This window comes from Agelaius phoeniceus, chromosome 9 (assembly GCF_051311805.1).
Source record: "Agelaius phoeniceus isolate bAgePho1 chromosome 9, bAgePho1.hap1, whole genome shotgun sequence".
In the NCBI taxonomy this organism is placed as follows: domain Eukaryota; kingdom Metazoa; phylum Chordata; class Aves; order Passeriformes; family Icteridae; genus Agelaius; species Agelaius phoeniceus.
Genome location: NC_135273.1, coordinates 6,994,990 through 7,021,799, shown reverse-complemented (window position 1 = coordinate 7,021,799; position 26,810 = coordinate 6,994,990). Strand labels below are relative to the sequence as shown.

General features: G+C 44.7%; 1 protein-coding gene across 2 annotated transcripts in view; it reads right to left on the bottom strand.

Moving 5' to 3' along the window:
- Positions 1 to 20,358, bottom strand: part of HSPA12A (heat shock protein family A (Hsp70) member 12A) — a 53,301-nt gene extending 32,943 nt beyond the window's left edge. The window contains exons 1-4 of one of the 2 annotated variants that reach the window (XM_054637390.2): positions 20,134 to 20,358; positions 8,307 to 8,460; positions 6,464 to 6,549; positions 4,463 to 4,590 (exon numbers count right to left, since the gene is read on the bottom strand). In XM_054637390.2, the coding sequence (XP_054493365.1) occupies positions 4,463 to 4,590; positions 6,464 to 6,549; positions 8,307 to 8,322 (230 nt within the window). In that variant the 5' untranslated portion in view covers positions 8,323 to 8,460; positions 20,134 to 20,358. Of the gene's footprint in view, positions 1 to 4,462; positions 4,591 to 6,463; positions 6,550 to 8,306; positions 8,461 to 14,823; positions 15,150 to 20,133 lie in introns of those variants that run through there. The other variant, XM_077182832.1, reaches the window with a different exon arrangement.
- Between the last annotated feature and the right edge of the window lie 6,452 nt (positions 20,359 to 26,810).

Here is a 26,810-nt window from a genome sequence, read left to right as displayed (position 1 = left end):
ATCAGCTGGCAAGGGCTCTGCTCCAGGTAATTTCTTCTAACCTGCTGCTAGAAATGCACTTGGTCAACTCCAAAATCTTTGAGTAGGTGTTACAGCAAACATATGGTTCCAATGTGAAGAAGCTGGGATCTCACAGCTCATGAACAGAAAACACTGCTATTCCAGCAGATTGTTAAATCCCACACACCCGCTGCAAGCAGAGAGGAGACAGACTGCTATCGTTTTTGCTTGGAATCATTAATGATTCATTCTGAGTCACTGGTGGGAAATGCCATAAATAGGCTGTGGCTAATAACAATGCTTCTTTGTTTTTCATTATGGCCAGGCACATTTTCTCTTTCCGGAATAAGCACGCTTAAGGTGCAGTTTAAATGAAGACAAATTTATGTTCAATGCTGTGGGATGAAATCTTCAAAGCCACCTGGAGAATTGGATGTTTGCTTCCTGATGAGTTTCTGATGGAAACTGGACACAGTAATTGCTCAGCACCTTCTAAAGCCCCCAGCTTGTATTACTGTTCAGTCACAGAAAGGACAGCAAGGAAAGACAAGGGGAAGCAGGACTCTACCATCTGCAATCAGAGATTTAGAAATACTCCTGTGTGATGTTTTTCTAGAGAGAAGCAGATGCTAAAGCATGGGAATGGTAATTCCTGGCTGAACACTCTTGCCAGGTGGAGCCCTGACCTCACTCCAGCTACAGGAGGATTTGTCAGTAGGACTAGGACTGCAATGCTTTAGTTTGCAGTTTCCTTTCATGGTTCCAATACAGGCAAAATAATGGTAAAAATCAGGAAAAATAAAAAGGAAATGCCTATCAAAAGCATAAACCTATACAAGCCAGAACTGCTATAAATACGTGTGGGAGATATTTTTGCAGTGCAGAATCACAGTTTAAAAAACTATTCAAAGAGAACCAAGATAGATTTCTTTCAAATGCAGACATATGAGTTCCTAGGATGATATAAAGTGAAGTATCTGAACAGAAATATAAACAACATAGACCTGTTTATAACCACAGAGCATCTAACTGTATACTAGAAGTGAAAATAGAGACAGGAGAGTCAGTGAGGAAGGAAGGACGAGGTTATACAAAGGTTAGAGAAATGCCTTCAATCTGGCTAAGGCAGACCAAACAGGGACCTGTGCAAAGTGATGGGAATTTGATCCAGAGCTGCAGCACCACAGCCAAGGAAATGAAACACTGGGGTCATCAAAATGCAGCTGAATGCCACCAGCAGTATGTATGCAGAAAAAAGGCAGGTGTGTGCCTCCCAATTAATTACAGTCAAACAGGGAAGAGAGGGAAAGGGGAAAAACCTAAAGTTGCACTGAAAAGAGACCACATTCTCCCTCCTTCCAAAGACAGACTGCCATTTGTTTCATAGCCACATGCATTTCTTCAATTATTTCCATTTGTGAAATACTCCCATTCAGCTATCTAGCCAGTAGCCAAAACATCTGTAACTTCATGTAAGTGCACATAACTCAAGAGGAGTTTTTCAGAACTGTGCAATATCTCATGTATTCCCTCCAAATGAGATGTTATTAACTCATTCTACAGCAGCAAATTTTCCATGTGGCTCTGGCACTGCCCGGCTCACTGAAGTGCTGAGCTCATGGCCAGGCAGCTCAGATGCCTTTCCCCCAGTCTCAAATTATGCTGCAGACAGCAGTCATTGTAACACATTCCCTCTGCAAAAAGAACCTGAACCACAGCTACCTGTAACAGAAGCTGGGGGCAGCTATCAAGAGTTGTCAGAACTACCTAAACTGATAAAACAGTAACCAATGTTTTGCAATCAAAGTGAAGTCATTCACTGAACATTTACAAACCCACACCCAACTCCAAACACGCTGAGATGAGTGAGGCCACTCATACATTTAAAGATAAATATATGCTGAAAGAACTTTGTTCAGTCAATGCTTATAAACTCTTTTTTTTTAGCACTGGGCATCACAGCAAATAAAAAAGTTAAAAAAGTGACTTTGTTTGCTTCCTAATTACACAACAAGAATCATGGCACTGCTGGCACTACACTCAAACCTGGAGCTAAAGCACTGTGTGTTCACTCTTTTCCAAAGTAGGACCTTCTAAATAAACCCATCTTACCCTTTTAGAGAAAAGCAGCTTTGTTAAAAGGCAGTCAGAAACCTAAGTATCTGGAAAGAATCAACACTAAGGAGGGAAGGTGGAAAAAATGTTAGGAAGTAGAGAGGACCATGCATCACTGGTATGCTTTATTTTAATGTAAACATTCTGGAGTGCCTGTGGGAAGCTACATTTACTCTGCTGAAATATTTGTAAGTTATCCTGCATGTAAGCCTCATTATATACAGCCCTTAATACCTTCTGAACTACTGCAGACTTACCTTAATGAACATACCATTCTTTTGAATGGTTGAATTCATGATTGAATTTCATTATTTCATGAGTATTAATACATAAATATATATAAAAATATTACATATATTATTTAGTAAGTCTGTTTCAATTATTTCTTGCAAAAATTCTTTCCAGATAGAAATATCTATTAAAAAAATTAAAATAATTCTTGGTATTAAAATATTTGCCATTTTTTGAAATACCTGTTGGAAATATGAATACACCCCCCCAAAAAAAAAAAGTTCCTCCCGTCTGGTTGGAAACACATGAAGTAATTTATTTCATTTCTTTCAACTTCAGTATCTCACATCACAGCTACCTAGCTCTGAAATCACAGTCATGCTGCCATTACTGCGTAAGGAGGAAAATGTCGTGTTTTGAACCACAAGTAGCAAAATGTCAGCTGAGATCTGGAATATAATCTCAGCACCTGGATTTCAGTGTCCCCGTGACTGACAGCAGGAAGCCTGGTAAGGAGAAGGGATTTCCCCAGGGAAGGAGAATCTAATCCATATTGTGAATCCAGCAGCAAAACCAGGTCCTAAGGTAAAACTCGAGTCCAAGGCACCTCAAGGACCTCCCCAGAAACAGCAGTGATTCCACACAGTAAAACCTCCAGCATTTACAGGAACAACACAGAGCTGTTCTAAACACAATTTTGGCTGAGATACAGCTTAGAGATGTTTTCTCTCATTCCATCAAACTTCTTTAAGGATTTTAATCAATTACTTGCTGCCAAAGAGAATAGGAATTGATAAGCACGGGTTCCAGCCTGCCCACCCTGAGAGCTGGCTGAGGCAGCAACACCGGGTGTGTCCTTTGACTTCAGCCTCCTGCATCTTCCTCTGCTGCTCAGAGAGCAAGAGACGGCTGAAATGCAGAGGAGATCTGGAAAGCATTACTTGTCCATCCTGCAAAAGGTAGATAGCTTTGCAACTGAATGGCAGAATACCATTTCTAAATTGACTTTCCTTTAGACAGCATTTTAAATCCCTCAGCTGCGTTAGTTTGCAGCCATACACAAACCAACTGTGCAGGCTGACTGCACAATCAATAGTGTCTGCTGAGATTTAGGGAGCTGCATTCAGCTACCACCTCTGCTTAGAGAAAATGCAGTATATCACACTGGACTGCAGCAAATTAGGCTTTTTGACCTTTTGTTCTCAGCGTTACAGCACAGTACCTACTTCTGCAACAGCAGCAGCATTTACAAGAACAGCTATGGTTGAGCTTTCCATGTGTAATTTTTTATGTTTAAAATTATCTACATCTTGCTCTCATTAGAATATGGTCATTTTAAATATACTATGATAAGAATTAAATATGTTTTAAGTTATAAATAAATTTTTAAAAATACTATAAAATATTATAGCAATGGTTTGTAGGGCAAACATCTCAGATAGCTGCCATAACAGTTTTTGCATTTGTGATTGCATAGAGTTATACTGTGCTGAATTAATCAAGAAATAAAAGAATAAAAAAAACTCCCTACATCACAGCAGCTGAAGTCTCTCCTTTACATACAGATAACACAGACAGATTTCACACATCAAACCTTCATTTTCACATTAATGCCTTTTAATTGCTTATTACCCATTATCAATGGATCATTATAATAGATTTGATTCCGATTTAATACCACAAAACTTAAATCAGCCAAACAAACTCCCAGTGCTAGTAACCAGGTGGTGTACACCCAACTATACACAGTGAGATTCCAGGGGATGGGCACCTCCTGGATGCCATGACCCTTGGAAAATCAGTGTCTGAGACAACGGCATCCTGACTGACTTATTAACTCTGCTCCCTGAATAATTCTCAATACTCAGATTCCTCCTTCTATTCTATCATCTTGTAACCTTAGCAAAACAAGAAAGGGGATGTGCTCCCATGGACTGCTAAAGCAAATCAGAATACAATAAGATGCAACAAAAAGTCATAACCATGAGAAATCTGCACACTGTGATAATGCCAGACAAATCCAGACACTTCAGGCTCCTGTAGAAAATATCTATGGCTACTGCAGGCAACCCATGTTCTCAGAGTCACAAACCAAATGCTGCATTGCAGCCCTTACCTCATTACATGAATACATTCTGGCTCCTTGGTGAAGCTGTAGGCGTAGCCACTGGAAGTTGTGCCAAAATCAATAGCCACAACAACAAGAAATAACTGTTCTACAGCATCGTCTGCATCAGAGTCCTTCTGTTAAACAGCAGAAGCAAAACAGACACAGTCACTGACCACAATCATTGTAACCTGTCACAAGTTTTGCTCTGCAAGACTTGAATATCTCTTCAGTGAAAATGGGGACCTCCCTGTATTTGCCCTTGTTGACCAAAGTTGATATCAGAAGGCTGCACATTCCAATGGAATTGGAAATTCAATACATGACTCAACATAGATGTTAGAGCCTTTTATACATCAAAGCTTCCTTCATGCTCATTTTTGGAATATTTCTTATCCTGTATTATTAAAACTTAGGGGTTTGGGGCTAGTTTGGTTGGTTTTTTTTCTTAAACTGATCAACTGAAGGGTTTGTCCATCAATGTGATATATTTGGGATTTACTTGGTGGTTTTAGGAGTTAACTATATCATAAGTATGAACATGAAATACTATTACCATTCAGAAATAACAGAGACAAACCCACCCAAAACACAGCAATAAGGTTTACACCCCGTGTTACAAAGCAGAATTTATATAACACTTATTTAGCCATCACTCCATGCTGCACTCCTCCTGCCTGTGCTGGAATGTGGGAAGCTGTTCAGCTGCTCATGATGAATCTGAATCCTTCTCCTGCCTTCCACCTGTAATCCTGCAATCCCTGAAAAGCACAGGCAAGGGCAGTATGCTCCAGACCCTTCACCAGCCTTGCTGCCCTAAATCCACCAGGACTGCTCAGCCTGTACTCCCAGAAACACTTGGAAGCAAGTGATGTTACCATTCACAGGCCAGCTGCCTCATGGCCTCACTCCATGGGCAGTGTTCCACCACAGATCTCTGTTAATTCCACACCTACCACTTCCTGCACATTCCTGTTGTATCCCTACATTTTCCAAGATCTCTCCATACACCTGCTACTTGAAATGGAGAAACAAGAGCAACAAGTTTTGGTCTCCAATCATAAAAGGCTTGCTTGGATTCTCCTAAAAAAAGTTTTCCAACTAGGAGAGTGTCTTCCTCAAAGAATTTAAGGAGCAAATCTAACTGAAATATGATGCAATTCATCAGTATGACAGAAGTAAAAGAGGAATTTCAAGAGTATCTAGAGAAAGAAGGCAATAAGAGCCAAAAACTATGGGAAAGAGCACTGGAAATCCTGAAGATGAGTTTTTGTACAATTCTGAACTTGAATCAGAAAGCTCAGGCAGTGTTCCACCATGGGCTGACAAGGATAAAATTGTGCTCTGAACACAATCCCTTGCAATACCTTGAAGCACACTGTGCGTGTACTGTGTTACAAATCATACAAGTGGTCTTAAAAAAGGGTGGGAGTTAGTTTTATTAGGAGTTTATCAACAAAATTAGCATGATGTACAAGAGATTAAAACACACTATCTATGGAACATGCTCTTGGTTCTAAAAGCTTACAGAAGTGGCTATTTTCCTTAAGAAATAAAACCAGTTACTTCTGTTTTGAGCTTCTACCTCTCTCTCCCTCTCTTTGGGCAGATTCTTTTCTCTGAGAATTTAGGTTTTACTGTTTGAGTACCATATAGATCTTTTTTTCTGAAAGGAAGAAGACTTTTCAGAGGTTGTCTAAACAAATCAGTGATAAAGACAGGGAGAGACCTTGGGAACCCTGAGGATCAAGAAGCCCCTGTATTTGATACAAAAATAGGCAGGAACATGTCTATGAGTTTAGGAAATGAAAAACAGCAAAACAGCAGCCCAATGAAAGGAATCAGAGCTCTGTCAACGACTACAGTGTGACCAAAATCTCACCTAATACTATGGATAGCATAAAGAGGATCAGTATGGAGGAAATGACAACTCTAAAGAAATGATGTCCCACTAAACAGGCAGGAGAAGGCAATGTAAGCATGCAGTGTAAGTAAGAGTGCATTTCTTACCACAATGTGTGATGGAGACAGTGGAGTTATTCCAGGGTCTCCCAAGCTTTTGGCTGGTGATGAGTAAGCAGATGTGGAAACTGCATCTAAAAGGAAACAAACACCCATCAGTGTCAGCAAGCAGAATGAGTAAATACAACAGTTACTTTGCATACTGCTAAACTGTTTTCCAGTTGTAAAGAATCTGCTAAAATCAAAAGCAAATTCCATAGCTGCCATCTAAAACATGTTTTGCCTTTAAAACATGCTAAGACACAACTGTTGTTTTGGTTTTAAAATGTCTGTCTGACCTTCATGACTACTACCATTCTTTTATTACATTGTCATGTACAATCTTAAAAGTCTTCCTAAACATATTCAAAAATCATAGCTGGTACAAGCAGCTTGAGCACCACACACTGCCTAGGATTTAAATGCATGAATGCAGAAAATAAACACAAGCTGTGAGATCCAAAAGGCAGACCCATTTACAAGAAAAAGAGGAGCTGACAGCAACTGGAGAAAGCAGGAACAGTAAGCTGCAATTCGTCCATCCCGAGCCTTTATTCTGAAACTTTCCCAATACTGTCTCTGTTTTTATCCCTCACTACACTCTGCACTAGAACATCCTGCAGCTGTTAGTACTACTGCAGGACAGAATCCAGCTGGGAAAAAGGAAAGCATTATTAACAAGTCATCAAAGAAATATTTCTACACAGCACACAGTACTAAAACTTCACTTAAAGGCACAGACCAAATGAGTAACAAATACTGTAATGCACTAATTTTATTTTTCATTCTTTCATTTACATTGTTGATGACAGAAAAGGAAATGGCTTAAAACAAATTAAGCTTAGATGGATTTATATATAATCTGAAGAATACAATAGTTTATCAAAATAGAATGTAGAAAAGGTACCACACACCCTGTCCATGCTCATACCCCTGTGCTCCAAAATTTAAGCCCTAAGTGCTCACTGAATTCTCTTCCACAGAATACAAGCTGCAATTAGATGTAAAGCAGAATGATGTAATAGGCCTCTGAACATGAATAATAATAATTAAATAATAAGTAATACATTTCAATGTATTTTTATCACCTACTTGGATGCATCACACATTTATTCATAGCATGTAATTCCTAGACACAACTGACAATTCAGAGCATCACTCCAAGATGACACTGGCTCTCCAAGACCTCAGAATTACATAGGGAAAAATGGCAATCAAATATGTCTTGTTTCCCAGGGAAGATTTAAAAACCCTGCAGTGGGCAAGTAGGAGGGAATTTGCCTGCAGGGAAAAAAATCTTCCTCCAAATCTTAATTTTGCTCTTGAAACTTCATTTATTTCTTGAAGTTATAACATGCATGTTCAGCCTGATTTTCAGAAGCATTTGCAGAAGCACAGTATTTGCATTTTCTACACAAATTCTCCAGGAATATATTAAGTTACTCCTCTTGCAGTGAAGTACAAAAAGTCACAGGCCAAATGTGACAAGCACAGAATCTGCTCGGTTCATTAAGACATCTTTGGAACAGATGCTGTTATCAGCCTCCTTTGTGCCATTTTTACCTCTTAATTTTTCCACCAGCAATATGGTATTTATTTTAGAATTGAAAAACAGTATCTCAACACAGAAAAAAAAAAAATTAAATAACTAACAAAATATATTCCTTGCATCCTGCTGTAATTCCTGGCTGGACCTGAACTATACTTCCTGAGCAGACCAAGACACTGCAACACTGACTCAACATCTCTGGAAACCTGTACTTTACCCACAATTAGGATGCTGATTTCAAGCACAAAGTGCAGACAGCAATCCATGAGTTTTCAGTGCTTCACTTTGCCACTTTCTGGTTACCTGTTTCGGCACTCATGTTTCACAGGTGTGCTGGGGCAGGTCCAGAGGAGGCCACAGAGATGATCACAGGGCTGGAGCACCTCTGCTGTGGAGACAGGCAGGGAGAGAAGGCTCCAGGGAGACCTCAGAGCACCTTCCAGTACCTAAAGGGGGCCTACAAAAGAGCCAGAGAGGGACATTTTACAAGGGCAGGCAATGACAGGACAAAGGGTAAAAATGAAAAAAGGGAAGATTTCTATCAGGACATGATTTAGACATTCAGGCACCAGGGTGAAATTCTTTACTGTGACACTGGAGAGGCACTGGCACAGGTTGGCCAGAGAAGCTGTGGCTGCTCCACCCCTGCAAGGGCTCAAAGCCAGGCTGGACAGGGCTTGGAGCAACCTGGTCCAGGGGAAAGCGTCCCTGCCCATGGCAGGGGATGAAACAAGGTCATCTTCAAGGTCCTTTCCAACCTCCCAAACTATGTTTCTAAGATGCATTTTCCAGCTGATGTCTTCAGCTATCAGCCTTGAAAAGTTATTTTTATCTCTGTGTGCAACTCAGAAAATTCTGTGTGACAGGATACACATTTTTGTATCTCAGAGAGCAGTGAATAAATATCCAGAGCAATACTGATATCCATCCAGTGAAACCACTAACTTGAATGGTGTCCTACCAACAATTAATTCTAGATAATTAATAAAAAAGACCCTTCCAAACCCATGACAATCCTGCACTGCCTTCATGGCTCCTCCTGCAATACCCAGCTAAATAAAATAATTCTACAATGCATCCTGGATCTAATGCCAAAACTTCCCAACAGGTAGTGAAACAACTGCTAAAAGCAAATGAAATTAGGATATTTATAACATTATACTATCTACCCCATCTGAACTGCAAGGTGTTAAAATATATTTGTCTATGTGGGAGCTTTCGTATCTTGTTGAGTTAGTGTTTCCATGGTGAAAAAAATGTGCATGTGTAACAATTTTTACAGCTGTGTTCTGAAGAACAGTAAATGCATGGATATTCCAGGATATTTAAAAATCCCTTATCTCTAAAGCACTGTGATTGGTTGATCTAACAGAAACAAAAGCATCTGTTCCAAGCCAGAAAATGGGAAAAGGGTTCCAAGGAACCTGATTTGCAATCATGAAACTGAAAAATGATGCCTAGACTGTCCTGGATAGGATCAGGGTATTTGGAACAGTTCTTAGAATCAGAATGAATTTTTATGGCTTCTGCAACAAAAAAAACCATAATCAAGTAATGTTCTACATAGCTCAAGTTCCAGCTTTATCTCCATGTTTACTAAGGATCTTTATCTCTGTCAAACTACATGCTATGACAAAAACACAGCTAAACAGTATGCACTAAATAAACACTTAAATTCTTGCCAATTTACACACCAAATTAAACTGAGGAATCTGATTTAGAATCCAAATTAAATAAGTCCTCAAACAAACCAGTATTTAAAATAATCTTTCTCTAAATATGATGCAAACTTCTTGAATAAAAATTCTTATATTTACTTTGATATGAATATTAACCTGGGTTCAGGAAATTTCAATAAATGTGTATAGGCTAAATTTGAACACATCAGGATTTCTGACTTAAGTCCTAACCTCACCAATTGGCAAAGAACACCTTGTGCATTTTTAAGGTGATCAGAAGTTGAAGGGAAAACACAAAAGGCTCCCATTTCCAGGCAGATTCCCAAACCACTACAGAATTAGCAAAATTATGAGATCAGAAGATATTGTATTAATAATGAAATCATGTCCATTATCACATTAGCTCCAATTGCTGGTTTAGCAGACTTAATTTAAATTAATCCTTCTTTTCATCTAAACAGATGCAAGAGTTTATCTTCTGTGGTTTCCTGCAATGCCTAATCTGTTTAGCTCTTTCTGTTTCTCAGTAAATTATCAGCAACATTGTAGATTTTGACAAAATGCAACGAAGGATTAACCTTTAAGTGTCAAAGAATGCAGACTAAAAGCAAAGTCCAGAACATTTATAGAAACTTTGCTGATGCAGTGTGGATATTTCACTGATTGCGTGTTCAGCTGAATCTGATTTTCTGACAGATCTGGAGAGCAGGACCAAGCTCATTATTTAATTAGAGAAATCAGTTAATGGCAGCTGGAAGGCCATCAGTCCGTTCTGAATTTTTGACAGCCCCTGCCACACATTCCTATTCCTATAGGACTGGAAAAATGAACTTTAGGGAACTACTAAAAAAGCCAGACATGGACCAACTCAGTCCCAGATAATCAGTTTCAAGCCAGATGCTAAAGAAGGGTGACTGCTGGACCTCCCAGCCACAAGCCACTAAGGTGGTACTCAAACAAAAAAAAATTCAGCAGCCACACAGAATCTTCTCTTTTCTGTTCAACTTTTCTCCTGTATATAATTCAGCTACATAAGGCATCAGTAAAATTTTCTGCTTCACATATTATGGACCTTGTTGATTTCCCCAGTGAAGCAGATGCCAGAGCAGTGGATTCTGTCTAACCCAGGTGCCACAAGCAATGGATAAGCTAAAGGGGGCTTTGTCACCAGGTAGAATTTAACAGAACAACTAAATCAGGAACCTGGGAATCAGGGTGTGGGGCTGTGCAGCACAATGCCCAGAAATGCTGTCACACCAGGGAAGGGGGGACATTTCTGAATGTGCCTCGTGTCACCAGTTCTGTGTATGGAGAAGAAACAACTTTTTAAAAAAGAAGAAATAAGGATTCAAGCCCCAAGTCTGCCATTTCAGGCATATTCTGCACTATTTTGGAGTGATGGCTACAAAAGCAAAGGCTTCACCAGAGAAATTGCACTTTCCAAACCTTCTCAGACCTCACTCCCATGTGACTGGATCTCTCTCCTAAAGCAGTTTCACAAAGCAAAGAACAAGCAAAGGACCATCACTATGGTATCACCGCTGTAAGAACGTGCCTGAACACCAGGGTGTGTTATATCCCAATCAACACAAGTTAATTCCTATTTCTATCCTGACTGAGTGGCCACAAACCCAACACAAACTCTTCCCAGAATTTTCTGAATCAACAACAGGATCAATACCATTCCCCATTTCAGATCAGAGTTCCAGTATCTCAGTGAGTGCTTTCACAATAAAGACATCAGTGAGTCCCAGCACAGCATTTTCCAGGCTCTCCCAAACTCCCAGCTGAGAGTGGCTGCAGGACAGCACTCTGGCTCAAAAGGAAAGCTGCAGTAACTCTTTTTGATTTGTGTAATGCACATCCACTGCTCCAAATGCCAAATCATCCCAGCACTCAGCTATTTGCAGGCTGCTGGACCAGGTGCACAGGGGAAGTTGGGATGCATTAGACCTACTAAAAATGTCACTATTTTTGTGGCTCCAATAAATCCATGTTAACTGAATTCACCATGAACACGCTGGACATGTCACAAATCAAACACTGCACCTATCTCGTGGCCCTTTGTCTGGAATTTCCAGCCATCCAGCATGTGGTAAAGGTGACTGCTGCTGTGTGTACATACACTGCTCTGCTCTCAGTCAGGCTGTGGGGAATACCAAAGTCTTAGCCAAATTCTTTCTTTCCCATTCAGGCACTATATCTGGATTTAAAATTTAGGAAAAAAGAAGGGAAATAAAAAGGAAAAAGAAGGATGTACTGAGCCAAACGTGGCTATAAGTAGCCAACAGGCAACAAAAGAATGGAATAAACTCATTATTTTTCATTCAAAAGATTATAACCTTTTGAGTATCAAAATAATTTTGACCCAAGCAAATCTTCCTAATGATTTTTGCACAAGAAAATAAGGGTTTACTATATTGCTATTAGCTGGCAATTGCTGCACTGATGAAGAAAACCTTATTCAGCTTTTCCTATTGCTGAGATTTTCCTTTGCATTAAGCACAAAATGTCAGAGCATCCAAATGCAATGTGACAACCTAGAGCATTTTACTGTAAATACAAAGATGGCCTTTTAAAATAATTACGGAACAATAAAAAAAGAGATGGAGAGAAGCAAATAAAAAAATCTTAAAATATCCTTATGCATAATAAAAAGATCCCATATTTCATAGCAGAAGTAAGAACCTTCTGTTCCTACTGAAAGCAATGGCACCACTGTTATGACCATCAATGGAATTAGAGTTCTTTGTTTTAAAATGCCAGTAGGCATCCAGCTGGTTTGCTGAAGACTGCAATACACTTCCATGAATACAGTCATAGCTAATCTGATACAAATCCAAGTTTCCTGATACCCTTTCATAATATCTTGTCCCCCAAAGAACTGGAATTCATTGCACTGATACCAATTAGAGCACAAGGATTTCCTAAGTAACAAAAAAAAAAATTCCCAATACTTGGTACAGAATTCTAAAAATAAGACATGTTTGTCATTACAACTTTGACCTTTTCCATTTATTGCTTCTACATTGTCTCCCATCACAATTATGCTTTGACTAGAGGAATTACATTTCTACCACACTATGAATGCTTTCTAAGGTAATTTTAAGATTTTACCATTATTGTTAAGAGTATCAAAAACCAACCCCAGTTTCATCCCATCACTCACTCTGTGGACAAAATTCATTTTCCTGAGCCTTGGCAGCAAAGGGAGACCAAAAGACGCCACCAATTTTCTGTGAACTTAATTTGAGATGAAAGAAACACGCAATAACCTTCTGAAAATGCCACATGGGTTATGTTCACTCCTCCTCCATTTGACAGGACATAGGCTAAAATACTTTACTTACAATTCATCTGATCTCTCTAATGCTTGGTAAGATGGACTGAAGCTGAGCAGTCACACTCACTGGGTGTGTGGTGCCCCAGGAGCTCCTCACCAACAGCTAAGGGTGTCCTTAGGCTGCCCTCAACTCAAACCCTTTCACCATCCACACTGCAAGGTCTCAAATCCAGCCCCACCCTGAATGACCCGAGAGTTTTCCAGCTTCTGTGATCAGCCAGCTCCCTTCTCCCTCCCATTTCCTTCCCCACCCCTGATGGGATTGCAGTGTGCTCAAAGCCTGCTCATGCCCCGGAGCCTGGGGTTAGAGGAACCCACCAGCAGTGCCCTGCAGTGATCCTTTCTTCCCACATCCCAGCTCTTCCACGGCCGTGCACTACTGCCAGAGTAGTGAGACACAATTCTGTGTCTCACAATTCTGATATTGGCTTACCTGCTGCAAGAGGCAGCAGGTATTATGTTGTGGTAAGGGTGGGTAAACAACAGATCTGGCAGCTCAGAGTGGTAGAAGACAATTCTCCATGATTTCCCTAAATATTCCCTAACACAATTCTGTAAGAGACACCTTCAGTGCACACTAACTAAACTTCTCTCCCTTCAACAAGCTCTTCTTTGAACTTGCTTCCTTCACACTTCCTGGCACCATTTGCCTCTGAGCAAGCACTGCCTTCCTGTATCTCTCACCTCCTCCCTCGTTGCTCTCAGGAACAGGTAAGGAACAGAAAACAAACCCCAAGATGTACAGAACTTAAATGGAAAGATACCCTCCTGGAAAAGGTTTCCTGCTGCTTCTCCTCCATCATCATGTCTGTCCTCTACCTCCTCCACTGCAAGGTTGTCAGGGATGGCACTACTAAGATTATTCTCCAATTCCCAGGACCATGCTCATAAAACAGAACATTTGTGATGTTAATCACTCTCTTTGAGAAAAATCACCATTTCCCAGCTCAACTGGATTGGTTCACTGCTTTTTCTTTTTAAAAAACAAGATCAAAATATTATGGTTATAAACATGTTTTACCACAAGTTTCTGTTTAAGAACCACATCAAGATGCAACTGTATCCTGAAAAGAATGCAATCCTACCTTTCACAACCAAGATATTCAAAGAATCACTGTTCACCTTTTCAGACTGTGCATCCAGCACACAGGAATAAGCACATTTTGGGAGGCATTTGTTCACTTGGAAGGCAAAAAGGTTATTTAGTTTTCAAGCATTCCTAGATTCAGGAACAACATCTCGCAATGCATCAAGCTGGATGAATGTAGTGACACCTTTTTCTTAAAACATGAATTGGGAAAAAAATTTGAATATGTTTGTCTTCATTTTGACAATCTTCTGGAAGGCTTAACATGATTCACACATTTACAGAGCCTTGACAAGAGAAAACCAACCACTCTCATCAATCCACAGGGGAAAAAAAAGGATGAGCAGGGGGCAGGGTAAAAAGAAAAGCCAAACTAGAATAGCCATTACTTATAGTAGTCAGCATGAGTGATGCTGTATATAAATTCCTTCATATTCTTCAAGGCTATTAAACCAAATTTTGTTCAAAGATGGAAAAATAAAGGAACAGTAACTATGACAAAATGTCAAATATAGGTATCACATTTGAAAAGTCATTAGCAAAGTGAAACCATAGTCCCTGGCTATTGATTTATCTTCTGAGCAATATTTCATTGCTGTATCAAAAACCAGATTTTCTTTCTTTTTATTTGATGGTCTCAAAACCACAAAATTAGCAGGCTTAAAGAAAAGCTCAAAGAAAAAAATACTTTATGAGAAAAGAAGAAATTACCTGATAGAGTATTTGCAGAGTAGATCACAAAATCACGGGGTCACCGACCAAAATCCACTCCCAGAGGTTTCTATGCTAACACCCATCAGGGTTACCTTCAAGTGCCATGACAGTGCATGCACAGACCACAGTGACCAGCCAGAAAACCCACTGCAAATTTACACTGTCACGGTGACAAGCCCCTGGCACAACCTTCAGAGGAGCTCCTGTGGCTAAAATCGTAACAGGAGTGTAGCTGAGTAAGCAAGAGAGCTCCTAGAAAAGGTTGATTTTTGAATGCAGCACTTGCACGGTGCCAGTACTGAACGCTGCTCTAAGTGGCATGCCCTGCCGTTCTGATTACTGCGAGTGCTCTGCTCAGGTATCCATGGAAACTTGAGAAATAGATGTTAAATTTGTTGGATCTGTTTGGCATCAGGGAATGGGACTAGTTGCCAGTCAGCCCAGTCTAATCACAGGTATTCTGATCTTTAATCATGGAGAAGGCATCAAGAGTCCTCAAATGATGGTGAAACTGGCCAAATGGTCACATTTCCCAAACAATGACAAAAGGAGGGGGCAAGGATGCACTGAGGAACTGTTATTTTAATGGTGTTATCATCTCTTGAGCAAGAAAAATATCCCAATACCTGTAAGGAGGAAAGACACACCCAAATATTCACTCTTCCAATCTCACAGGGAACAGGAAAAAAAAAGAAAGCATGGATACAAATGCACAGAACCTCGCAGGGACAGGTGGACATAGAGCACTCAGGACTGTAAAGCCCTTTGAGAGAAACTGCTTCAACCCTAGAGACTGGTCCTGAATAGCACTGAGAACTAGGGATGTATCCAGAAATGGACAAACTGAAGTTGTGTTCCCAGATCATTGCCTCTGGGGGAAGGAAGTAGCAAAGGGAGAATAGTTTATCTCTGCTTCCTTGCCCAAGGAAACTAGTGCAGGTTGGACAGGCTCCTGCAATAGGAACTGATTTTCTTCAGAGAGAGAATGGGGATTAACTCCCTCAGATGACATGGAATTGCTATAATTGAACTGCATTCACATCCACACTTTTCTGGACTCCAACTGGCAATGATTACTAGAAATCCCTCTCAATATTCCTCAGAAACTGCCTCTGCAGAGCACAGCCCGAGAGTGTTGAGTTAAAAGCTAAAAGCAAAATCCTCTTCAGGTCTCCCATTCTTGCAAATTTAGGCACCCTTGGAACCGATCCATGTGCTCAGAGCCTGCAAATCTGTAACAGCAGAGCTCCTATCTGGGCCAGGGAGCACCCAGTGACTCACAGGGGAGTGGAAGCAGTGAGCCAGGGCAGGGGAGCACCAGCACAGCTCACAAAGCCACCCTGGTGTCCTTGACACACCCTCGTGCACTCCTGGGCGAAGAACAAAGGCACTCTAGGCTCTCTGGCCACCATATTCTGAGGAGTTTTGTTTATTTATTTGCTTACTTCTTAGAAATGACTGCATTTCCCTCTTCATTTACATGAAAATGTTTCTCAAATCCCTCTGAGACAGCCTTGGAAGGAATTTCCTGTTTTAATACTGATTACTGACACAGATCACCACTGCCATGCTAATTTTAAAACACTGCAAAGTCGTTGTTTTAATAGCAGTTTTAGCAAAATTTTAAACTTGCATTTGTTTATTTTAAATGCATATCACTATGATTCTTAACAGCACAGAACATGGGCCAGAGCTGACACATTTTGAATAATGAGAGCTAAGGAATGTTCTTCCAATATCAAAAATGTGCCTGGTCACTGAGAAAAGGCAGATGGGATGTAATGACCCAGGAGCCAGGACACTTGTCACAGCGAGGGAGATGAAGCCATGGATCTGCCACAGGCATTTCAGATCACTGAGGCTCAGCCTTGGCAGCAGCACTCCCTCAGTGCAGCACCAACATCTGTGACCTTACAGCACCAAACAGCTGCACGCTCTGCAGTGGAACATCTGTGAAGCAAGTGTACCATGTACTGCCACGGCCCATGGACTTCAGAGCTCATCCCTGAAACAGACTCCAAGCCCTCCTGGCACCTCTCTCACCACTGCAGAAACACCAACCTGGTGCAAGCTGGAGCTTCACCCATCCTTCTTTTCAACCAGCCAGGCTGTGTAATAGAAATGTGACAAGTGCCACACAAGAGCTGAGTAATTATGTAAGAAGACATCTATGGGTGGACAAAGATTTCACTAAAGCTGCATGATGAAAATATCAACAGCTAGTTCACTTAAGGAAAACAAAAAAAAAGGAACAGATGCAAACTCCCCAAGAAGGTCATGCTGCTTCAAACCAAATTAAGGTCACGACTGTTCTCATCCTCCTAATCGAAAGTAGCATTGTTTGCGTGCATTGTTTTTACTCCTTTCTCATTTTCCATTATCATTTACTGGGAGAGAGCACAGCTTTTTTAAAATCCAAAAAGGTAATTTGCTTCTTCACAATACCTACAGACTAAAACAGCCACAGGGAGAAGTTTCTAAAACCATAACTGGTATGCTCTTTGAAGTCAAATACTTGTGAAATCCCATCTGACACATCGTCAAAAGGCAGAACCAATTCAGGTACAGAAAACTGACACCATGGGATCTTTTAATATTACTGTTTTAAAGTAAAAAGTATATTCTTGAGATTTTTTTTTTAAGAAAGGGATGGTTGCTTTGTGAATTTATAGAGAGAACAGGTGAAATCATAGTAGAGGGGAGCAAAAAGGAATTAATCCCCTGGAACAGCTTAGAAGAATAAGTAACTGGAAATTTTAAAATATTTGACCAGATAGGTAACTTTAAAAGGAAAAAAAGAAAAGAAATCCAGACTTAATTGCATCAGCAGATATGATGTCCAGAAGGCGCCTAAAAAATTTCAACAGCATTGCCATGAAAGTGGGAAAAGTTGTCCATGGCAGGTCACATCAACTCAACCAACAAAAGAAGCATTTGGCAGAAAAAAAGCACAAGATGAGACACCAGTCAAGTCCCATATAACCCCAGCCAGCAGTGACACAGTTAGAAAACAAAACATGGCCTAAACCCTGACATGTTCATGGAGGGATCAGGTCTTTTACAGCAGAGGCAGCATTCTGGCATTGCTGCACAGACCTGGCCTCCCAGAGCCTGCTCTAACCTGAGCTGACATCCAAGGCTGCAGCAGCCTCTTCCAGATCCTGGTGACAGTGGCATTTGTCAGAAACCCTGGTCGCTCCCTGTGGACAAGGATAAAGCCCCTTTACCCAGAAATGCATCAGCTGAAAATGCCTCTGGACAGAACAGACCTCTTGGGGCTTCTCTACAGCTGACTGAAGCTTTGGGGAGACTTTGCAGGGACAGAGCAGGGCAGATCTGTTGAGCACCAAGTGCTGTCCCCATGGGAGGGAACTAAACACTCAGGCTGAAAGCTTACAGGGTGCTTGTCATGAAGGAAAACTTGTCAGCTCAACCAGCATTACCCAATTACAAGCCAAAGGCTTGAAAAATGCCAAAAATCAGTATAATTAGAAGCTCTACATGCAGTAGCTCCTGGATATGAACAGTTTCACTAAGCAAGCTGCAGATACCGCAGTGCTGTGCTAAGTGGAGCTATAAAGATGATGGGCAGGCACTGCATACAGCACTCAGCTATTTTACATACAGACATTTCCTTTACGCATTGTTCTGTGCTGCAAGAAGTGCCTGCAGCTTCAATACTGTCAATAGAACACACACTAAATCACGCTTTATCCCTCAAGCCTTTTTTTCTCCTGACAGCCTCCGCATTCCAGCGCATGGAAAGAACATAAAGATTTCTGGCATCACAAATCATTGCTTTACTACCTGGTCTTCTGTCTTCTAACCAAATCCCTCCTGCACAGATTCTCCCTATGTCACAAGTTACTTCATTTCAGTATTGCATTGCACCAACCTGGCAGAAAACCAAACGTGAGACCCTGTCATCTGAAAGACAAATGAACCTGTCAGTCTATTCTTCCCTTTGTCAGCTGCATGCTGGAAAATTGTTACAGGTTACTTCAAACCAAACAGACATCAGAGACTTCAATTAGGAAGCACTGAGAGAACATTTAGATGAAGGGAGGCGGAAGAACCCAGTGGAGCATCTTGAAGATTCGACTAGTTTCTAAGTAGTGTTTTCTGGTTTAGTTTGGGTTTTTTTAATGGACACTTTATGACTCTATTATTCCACTTACACTGAAAATAAGCTATGTCATTCTAAACGCTCCCCAAATCCTACTATAATCAAACTTAAACTTTCAAGTTTCCCCACACATTTCTGCCAGCACCGTTGGCTCAGCATTGCAGTTTCCTCAAGTCTGCAGATTACAGTGGGGAAGAAGGCATGGAGAGATCGAATGAAATCAGGCTGAGTCTGCATTTCCCTTAGGGTTATTCACCCATATCATTTGTATCCTAGGAACCCTCTTCCCTCCCCCAGCTCCGTTCCCACACAAGGAGAGCCCACCCCGTCCTGCAAAGGCTGTGTTGTTCCTATCGGTCAGGGTAACCCCAAACGGATCAAACCCACAGCATCCTTGTTCCAGGCAAAATAAGATTCAGCTCAGCTCGAGTCAAGTCTGCAGAACCAGAGACATGTGGCCCCCTTAACGTGGTAAAACGGCACCGCTGGGGGTTTCCCCACCCCTACACCTCGCAGGGAGCTGCCCGGTCCCCGGGGCTGCGCCAGGATGCTCAGGCGCTCAGCCAGACAGCGCCGTCTCTCCCACCCGGCTGCCAGGTCTTTCTTTTCCAGTGCATCAGGCTTCTCGCTATACAGGGGAGCTGCCTCTATGTCAGCAGCAGCCCCTGAGCTCCGGTCCGAGCCCTCCTCCCTCTGGCCGCTGCCGGCAAAGGGAGAGACCCCGACCCGCGGGGAGGAGGGAGCCACAAAGGCCCGTCCGGCGGGGATGCCGCGCCCGCCGCAGCGCCCGGCGCCGGCCAGGGCGCCCGCCCCGCCTCGCCGCCGCCCGGCCGTGCCGCCGCATTGTTTTGTCACCTGGGTCCCCCCGCGGTGCGGCACCGGCTCCCCGCGCACCGCACGTGGAGGAGCGGCGGCGCTGCCCGGCGGGCGGGGGTTCCGCACCGAGCCGCCGCCTCCCGCAGCCGGCCCTGCCCGCGGGGCATCCCCCGAGCCGGGCACCGCGGGGCCGCCGGCCCGGCCCTGCCCTGCCCTGCCCCGCCCGCGCGGCCGCAGCCGGGACATTGTCTGCCGCCTCCCGCCTCCCCTGCTCCGGACGGGGCTCCCTCCGCCTCCGGACCGTTTCCCCCCATGAACCGGGGGGAAGCCGGCAGCGCTCCTGCATTGCGGCGGGGCCCCCTCACCTGCGGCACCGCTCTCCGCCTCCGACATGGCCCGCTCCCGCCGCGCTCGCCGGGGCACGGGCCGGCGGCGGAGCTGCGCTGCCCACCCCGGGGGAGGCTCCGCCGCTCGTGGAGTCCCCGCCCCGCTGCGCCTTCCTGCGGCCGGTGCGGAGCCGAGGGGGAGAGGCTGCGCGGCCGGCCCGGCGCTGACGGCTTCCCGCGCCGGCTGCGGGGCTGCGCCGCCCCTCCCCGCCCGCTCCGCAGCCGCACAAGGACGGCACCGGCGGGGGGGCCGCCTGCCAGGGCCGGCCCGCCCCAGATGCGGATTTCACGGCCGCTGAAGCGGAAAGCCCTCCGCGGTGACAGCCGCAGAAAGAGACCCCTGTCTGTGGCCGGAGGTGACGGCCCGGCTCAGCCCCGCTGAGGGTGCTGGGGTCCTGCAGAGATGGAGCGTGAGGAGGCTGCCGAGGTTACCCCAGCTGTTCTCCCGCTTGTCACGGGTGTGGCTACAGCTAACCCGGACAGGCAGAAATCGTAAACGGGTCCCCTGGCATCATGTATTACGGGGTGGCTTGTACGGCATGGGATTCTTTATATTTGTCTTCGGAGTGAGCTCTCCCACATGGTTCTGAAGTGCTGTCAGGCCAAGAACTTCTTGTTTCCAGTGATTTTGAGCTACTTGTCTCCAGGACCTGGGAGAGAGACACCCCTACTGTCACTCGATCCAGGATGAAGTTTAAGAGTTTTCCAAACTAAGTAACAAACCATTACAAACACAAGAGAATAAAAATAAGGCTGGTATCCTCCCACGAACAATCCTGATCCAGAACAGGTTCTTCCTCTTGTCCACCCGTGCTTCTTGGTGTAATTCTCCTTTATTTTCCAGCCTCAGCAGCCATTCATCTTTTGAAATCAGTGCTAGTATTTCACATGAAATAAATAAGGGCATTCACTCCAAGCACAGCTTCGGTCCTTGCTGACTCCTGAGCTCAGGAGGTCACTGATATTCAGGACAGTGTAAAATCCACCCAAAGCTCTCCCAAGTCTCCTCACCAAAGCTGTTGCTCACACAAGGTGGGATCCCTGTGAAGCCCTTGAGGACCGTGGAATTTTGAAGCAAAGCCCCCAGCACTGCAGGTGCCTCTCAGCACCTCCCTCTATTTGCTCCCTGGTTCTTGCTCTCATGGCATTTGCTCTGCTCCCTGTGAGCTTTATTGCCTCTGAGGACTGAAGGTGTGGCACAGAAGTTAAAGCTGTAAATATCTTCACATCTGCACACCTGACTCATCTCAAAAGCCTTCACCACCCTGCACACACTTAAAAAACTCTCTCATCCTGAAATCCCATTGTCTCATTCAGGGAAAATGCAGAACTCATTTCTCCCGCCTCCCAAAATCAGCTGCACAAACGGGATTTTCTAAACGGAAGGAGCACGCTGGGACAGGGGGACAGCAGCTCATTCCTCTGCTCACATGGGAGAAACCTTCTGTCCTTGGGGACACTCAGTAACTCGCACAATTCCCAAAGGCAAGGACAGCGTGCAGTGGGACAGGGGTGCTGGAATTGCAGCTTCCTGCTCTTCCCTCAGCTCCACGCCAGGCAACAAAGGGGAACATCTGGCCAGGAGTCAGCTTTAATTACCTAATCAGAGTCAGGCTGAATATTTATGCTGTCATTAAACAGCCTCGGAAATAAGAAACCAAACAACTCTAATACTTGGTTTCCTGACAAGAGACTTAAATAGCAGAAACTTTTGCTTCAGATTAAATGCACTTCAATAGCAATTAATGGTAGGTTTTAAGCATGTATTGAGGTTATTAACAAAGGCAGAGGAAAAGAAAAGAAGCAACCAAGAAACTCGTAAACACATATCCAAATCATATACTTTCTGGGAAATAAAATGTAGTACTCAGGCTAGTTTTTTGTGATCCCTCAAGCAACAAGACAACAGACAAAAGTAGCATTTACTGGGTACAGACATCTTTCCGAGTGCCACGGCAGTGACTACGTTATTCAATATCAAGCCAGGTTGCCTAAGTTACACACTCAGCTGTAGGTGTTTTGAATAATGCAGAAGGAGAATATTTGAAGGCATGTGACTGACTGCTAGTTTCAGAAATTAGACCCTTTTCCTGAGAGCTTAGTATGCCCTTTTAAGACCTAATGAGAGGAACCACATTAAAAAAAAAAAAAAGCATTTGAAGTAAAATTAGATTCTCAATCTGAAATATAAAATTAAGATCTAAAGCTCGTTAAATTTAATTTTGTTTTATAAAGGCAAAAAATCATAGAAAAATAAATTATAGAACAATAAAATACTGCAGTTTTTTCTCTTGTCATCTCTCCTGAAAATAAAAGAAGAAGTACATTTCATGTGAAAGAAAAACACTTTTTCAAAAGGTCAGTGTCTCAAGTGAGCCTGCCCTAGGGCTTCATTTTTGTTACTTACTCCATAGGAAGTTTGTCATTCTTATGGTCATTTTGCAAGGTTGTTTGGAATCTGTGATTTTAAAGGTTATCCTATAAGCATAACAGAAAATCAGTCAAAATATAGTGATCAAAATGTAAAAATGGATGGTCAAACTTTGAAAAGGATGCCACAAGTAGTCATCTACATGCTCTGAACACCTGCTCTTACAGACACCTTAGCTTTCCCTTGCCCAAGGGTCAGTTTTTGTGTGGGTCTGGAAAGAGTTTCTTTCCTTCTCAGGAAGCTGACATCAGCTGGCTTAATATACTGCAGAGGAGTAGCAGCAGAAAGGAAGAACCTTTTTTTGACCCTGAAACATCAAAGTGGTTTTGTGTCAGACAGCCAAGGCACCCATCAGTGTTCAACTCAAGCACCAACTCAGTTGTTATGGTGTCACTCTGACCATGGAGAAAATCAAGATTTCTGAAGAAGCTTGGGGCAGTGTCTACTGGTAATTCCCCCTTGTATCTGCTTGGGAATGAACAACTCTCAGGAGCAATCAAGCAGTGATTTAATACACTGTACTCTTTGTCTGCAGCCTGGGTGATCCCCAGAAAGCTGCAGCCTCAATCCATTCCATTCATCACACAAAGGCTCAGATACACTGGCATAAACTGACAGTACAAGACAAATAGCTGCTTAACCTAGCCCTGGTTTTAGCAGAGCTACCACATGCATGCTATCCATTAGCATCAATAAAAATTTCATGAAAGAATTGGAGATCAGCACAGTGTCCTCTCAGAGCCATTCCCACACGTGGTAAGAGCTGCACAAAACTGGGTCTGGTCAGTGACAAGAGCTATGTGCTTCTCACTCCTGAGAACCAGAGTCTAAGTGAGTCACTGATGGGGTAGCACTGAGAATCAGTGAGATGGAAACACCAGGCACAGAGATCTGGAAGAAATAGAGTTATTTGAATATTGTTTTCAATGCACCTGGCAGCAAGATGTCCAGACATTATTAGAAACCGGTGAGCCACTGAAGCCCAACACCCAGGTCAGTACTGGCACCAGGGAGAGTTGAACCTATAAATAAACTACACCACATTTAAAACAAAATAGAGGGCAGGTAAGCATGCCTTGAATCTTGGCAGCTCAGGAACCCCTCATCAAGCACTGTGTTCATCTGCTCAATTAAAATTCCAAGAGTAAGGGTTTCTGACTTCAAAATTTCCTCTTGTGCAGTTTCTGGAGCATCACTAATCATACAGTACCTGGTTTTTATTTGTCACCTGTGTAACTGTTATTGCAGTCTCCTCCTGCATTCCAGGTCACCTGAGCCCCTCACCTGGAATCCTCATCTGAACCTCACCAATTTTGGGGAAATTTGGGTGAATTTGGGTGAACTTCAGGTGATTTTGGGGACTGGGAGAAAATTTGGGGCAATTTTTGGGAGGGTTTGAAGACAATTTCGGGAGAATTTCGGGGCAAATTTTGGGGGAGTTTGGGGCCGATTTTGAGGGGAAAATTTTGGGGAATTTTGGGGCAAATTTGGGGCAATTTTTGGGAGGGTTTGAAGACAATTTCGGGAGAATTTCGGGGCAAATTTTGGGGGAGGTTGGGGCCGATTTTGGGGAAGTTTTGGGGGAATTTTGGTGGGATTTCGGGGGGAAAGTAGTCCCACTCACTGCTAGGAGCTGCGGGGCCGTGCAGATAGAACTGTGCATGCGTGCGGCTGATCCCGGAAGCGGTGCTGTGGGATACGCGCGCGCTGCGTCTCTAAGGCGGCATGAGGGAGCCGTGATAGCGGCGGGGGGCATGGCCGGGGGGGAGGGAGGCGGCGGGGCTGCGGGAACGGGGCTGCGGCCGCGGAAGGGAACGCCGGCACGGCCGCGGTTGCAAGAGGTGGCGCCGTCCAGCAGCTCTGGAGCGCCGCGGTGGGGAAGGCGCGGCTCCGCCCCTCCATGCAGCGGCGGCGGCGGCAGGAACGGGGAAGCGACCACGGGCGGCGGCGGCGGCAGCGGCGGCGGAGCGGCCCCGTCAGCGGGAGATGATCCCGGGGGGGTGGCGGAAAGCGGGAGGGGCTGCGGGGCGGCCACGGCGAGCTGTGCCGGGCCGGTCGGGCGGCTGGAGCGCGGCGGGCGGCCGCTGGGAGCTGGGGCGGCTGCTGGCCCGGCGGGCAGGGCAGGCGGCACCAGAGAGGCTGGGCTGGAGCCACCGGTGCCGTGCCGGGAGCGGGGGATGGCGGCGAAACGGCGGCAGTGAACCATGAGCGTCTGCCCGGCCGCGGGGCCTGTGGGCAGCTCAGAACGCCGGGGTTGGGGGGCGGCACCGCGCACAGGGGGCGCTGGGGGCACGGCGTGGCTGTGCCAGGCGCGCTCGGCGCCGCAGAACCGGGAGCCGGAGGGAACCGCAAAGACGCAGCAGCGACGGCACCGGGGCCAGCACCGGCCCCGCTGGGTCGGCGGGGGGGGGGGGGGGGGGGGGTGAGGAGGAATGGCCGCACTCGCGGGGAACGGGGGAGAAGCGGCGGTGGCGGGAGGGGGCGGGGCCGCGGGTACCGGAGCGGTGCGGTCCCAAGGGGAGGCGGGGGCGGGTCCCGCTGCGGACTCACGGCGGCGGCGAGGGGCGGAGCTCGGCTGGGCGGCGGCTGCGGGCAGCGCCCGTGCAGCAAACGGGGCTCGAGTAGCGCCTGAGGGCTGGGAGCAGCCTCGTGGCAGCCACGGCCCGGCGGGGGAGGCCATAAAAGTGCTTTAAACACCTGTGTGCAAAGGCTCTGCTGAACACGGCTCAACGGTGCTGCTTTCACGACAGTCACAGTTCACGACAGTCGCGCTCTATGGCCGCTTTTACGACAGTCGCGCTTTACGGCACCTTTTACGACAGTCGCGCTTTACGGCCGCTTTTACGACAGTCGCGCTTTACGGCCGCTTTTACGACAGTCGCGCTTTACGGCACCTTTTACGACAGTCGCGCTTTACGACACCTTTTACGACAGTCGCGCTTTACGGCAGTTTTGCGACAGTCGCGCTTTACGGCACCTTTTACGACAGTCGCGCTTTACGGCCGCTTTTACGACAGTCGCGCTTTACGGCAGTTTTGCGACAGTCGCGCTTTACGGCACCTTTTACGACAGTCGCGCTTTACGGCACCTTTTACGACAGTCGCGCTTTACGGCACCTTTTACGACAGTCGCGCTTTACGGCAGTTTTACGACAGTCGCGCTTTACGGCACCTTTTACGACAGTCGCGCTTTACGGCAGTTTTACGACAGTCGCGCTTTACGACCGCTTTTACGACAGTCGCGCTTTACGGCCGCTTTTACGACAGTCGCGCTTTACGGCCGCTTTTACGACAGTCGCGCTTTACGGCAGTTTTACGACAGTCGCGCTTTACGGCACCTTTTACGACAGTCGCGCTTTACGGCACCTTTTACGACAGTCGCGCTTTACGGCACCTTTTACGACAGTCGCGCTTTACGGCAGTTTTGCGACAGTCGCGCTTTACGGCACCTTTTACGACAGTCGCGCTTTACGGCACCTTTTACGACAGTCGCGCTTTACGGCACCTTTTACGACAGTCGCGCTTTACGGCAGTTTTGCGACAGTCGCGCTTTACGGCACCTTTTACGACAGTCGCGCTTTACGGCACCTTTTGCGACAGTCGCGCTTTACGGCACCTTTTACGACAGTCGCGCTTTACGGCAGTTTTACGACAGTCGCGCTTTACGGCACCTTTTACGACAGTCGCGCTTTACGGCAGTTTTGCGACAGTCGCGCTTTACGGCACCTTTTACGACAGTCGCGCTTTACGGCCGCTTTTACGACAGTCGCGCTTTACGGCACCTTTTACGACAGTTTTGATTTACGGCACCTTTTACGACAGTTTTGCTTTACGGCACCTTTTACGACAGTCGCGCTTTACGGCACCTTTTACGACAGTCGCGGTTTACGGCACCTTTTACGACAGTCGCGGTTTACGGCACCTTTTACGACAGTTTTTACAGCAGTTTTTACGGCAGCTGCACTTTCCAGCACCTCCTTTTTTGGAACTTTTTCTTCATTTTCCATCACTTTTTGGGCTTTTTTTGGTTTTTTATTTATTTTTAATTTATTTTCCTTTTTAAAATTTTAAGGGTTTTTTTGATATATTTTTTATTTAGCGAAATTTGGGGTAATTTCAGGGATAATTTCAGGGTAATTTTGGGATAAATTTTGGATAAATTTAATGTAATTTTGTGGTAGTTTTGGGGTAAATTTGAGATAATTTCAGGGTAATTTTGGGATAAT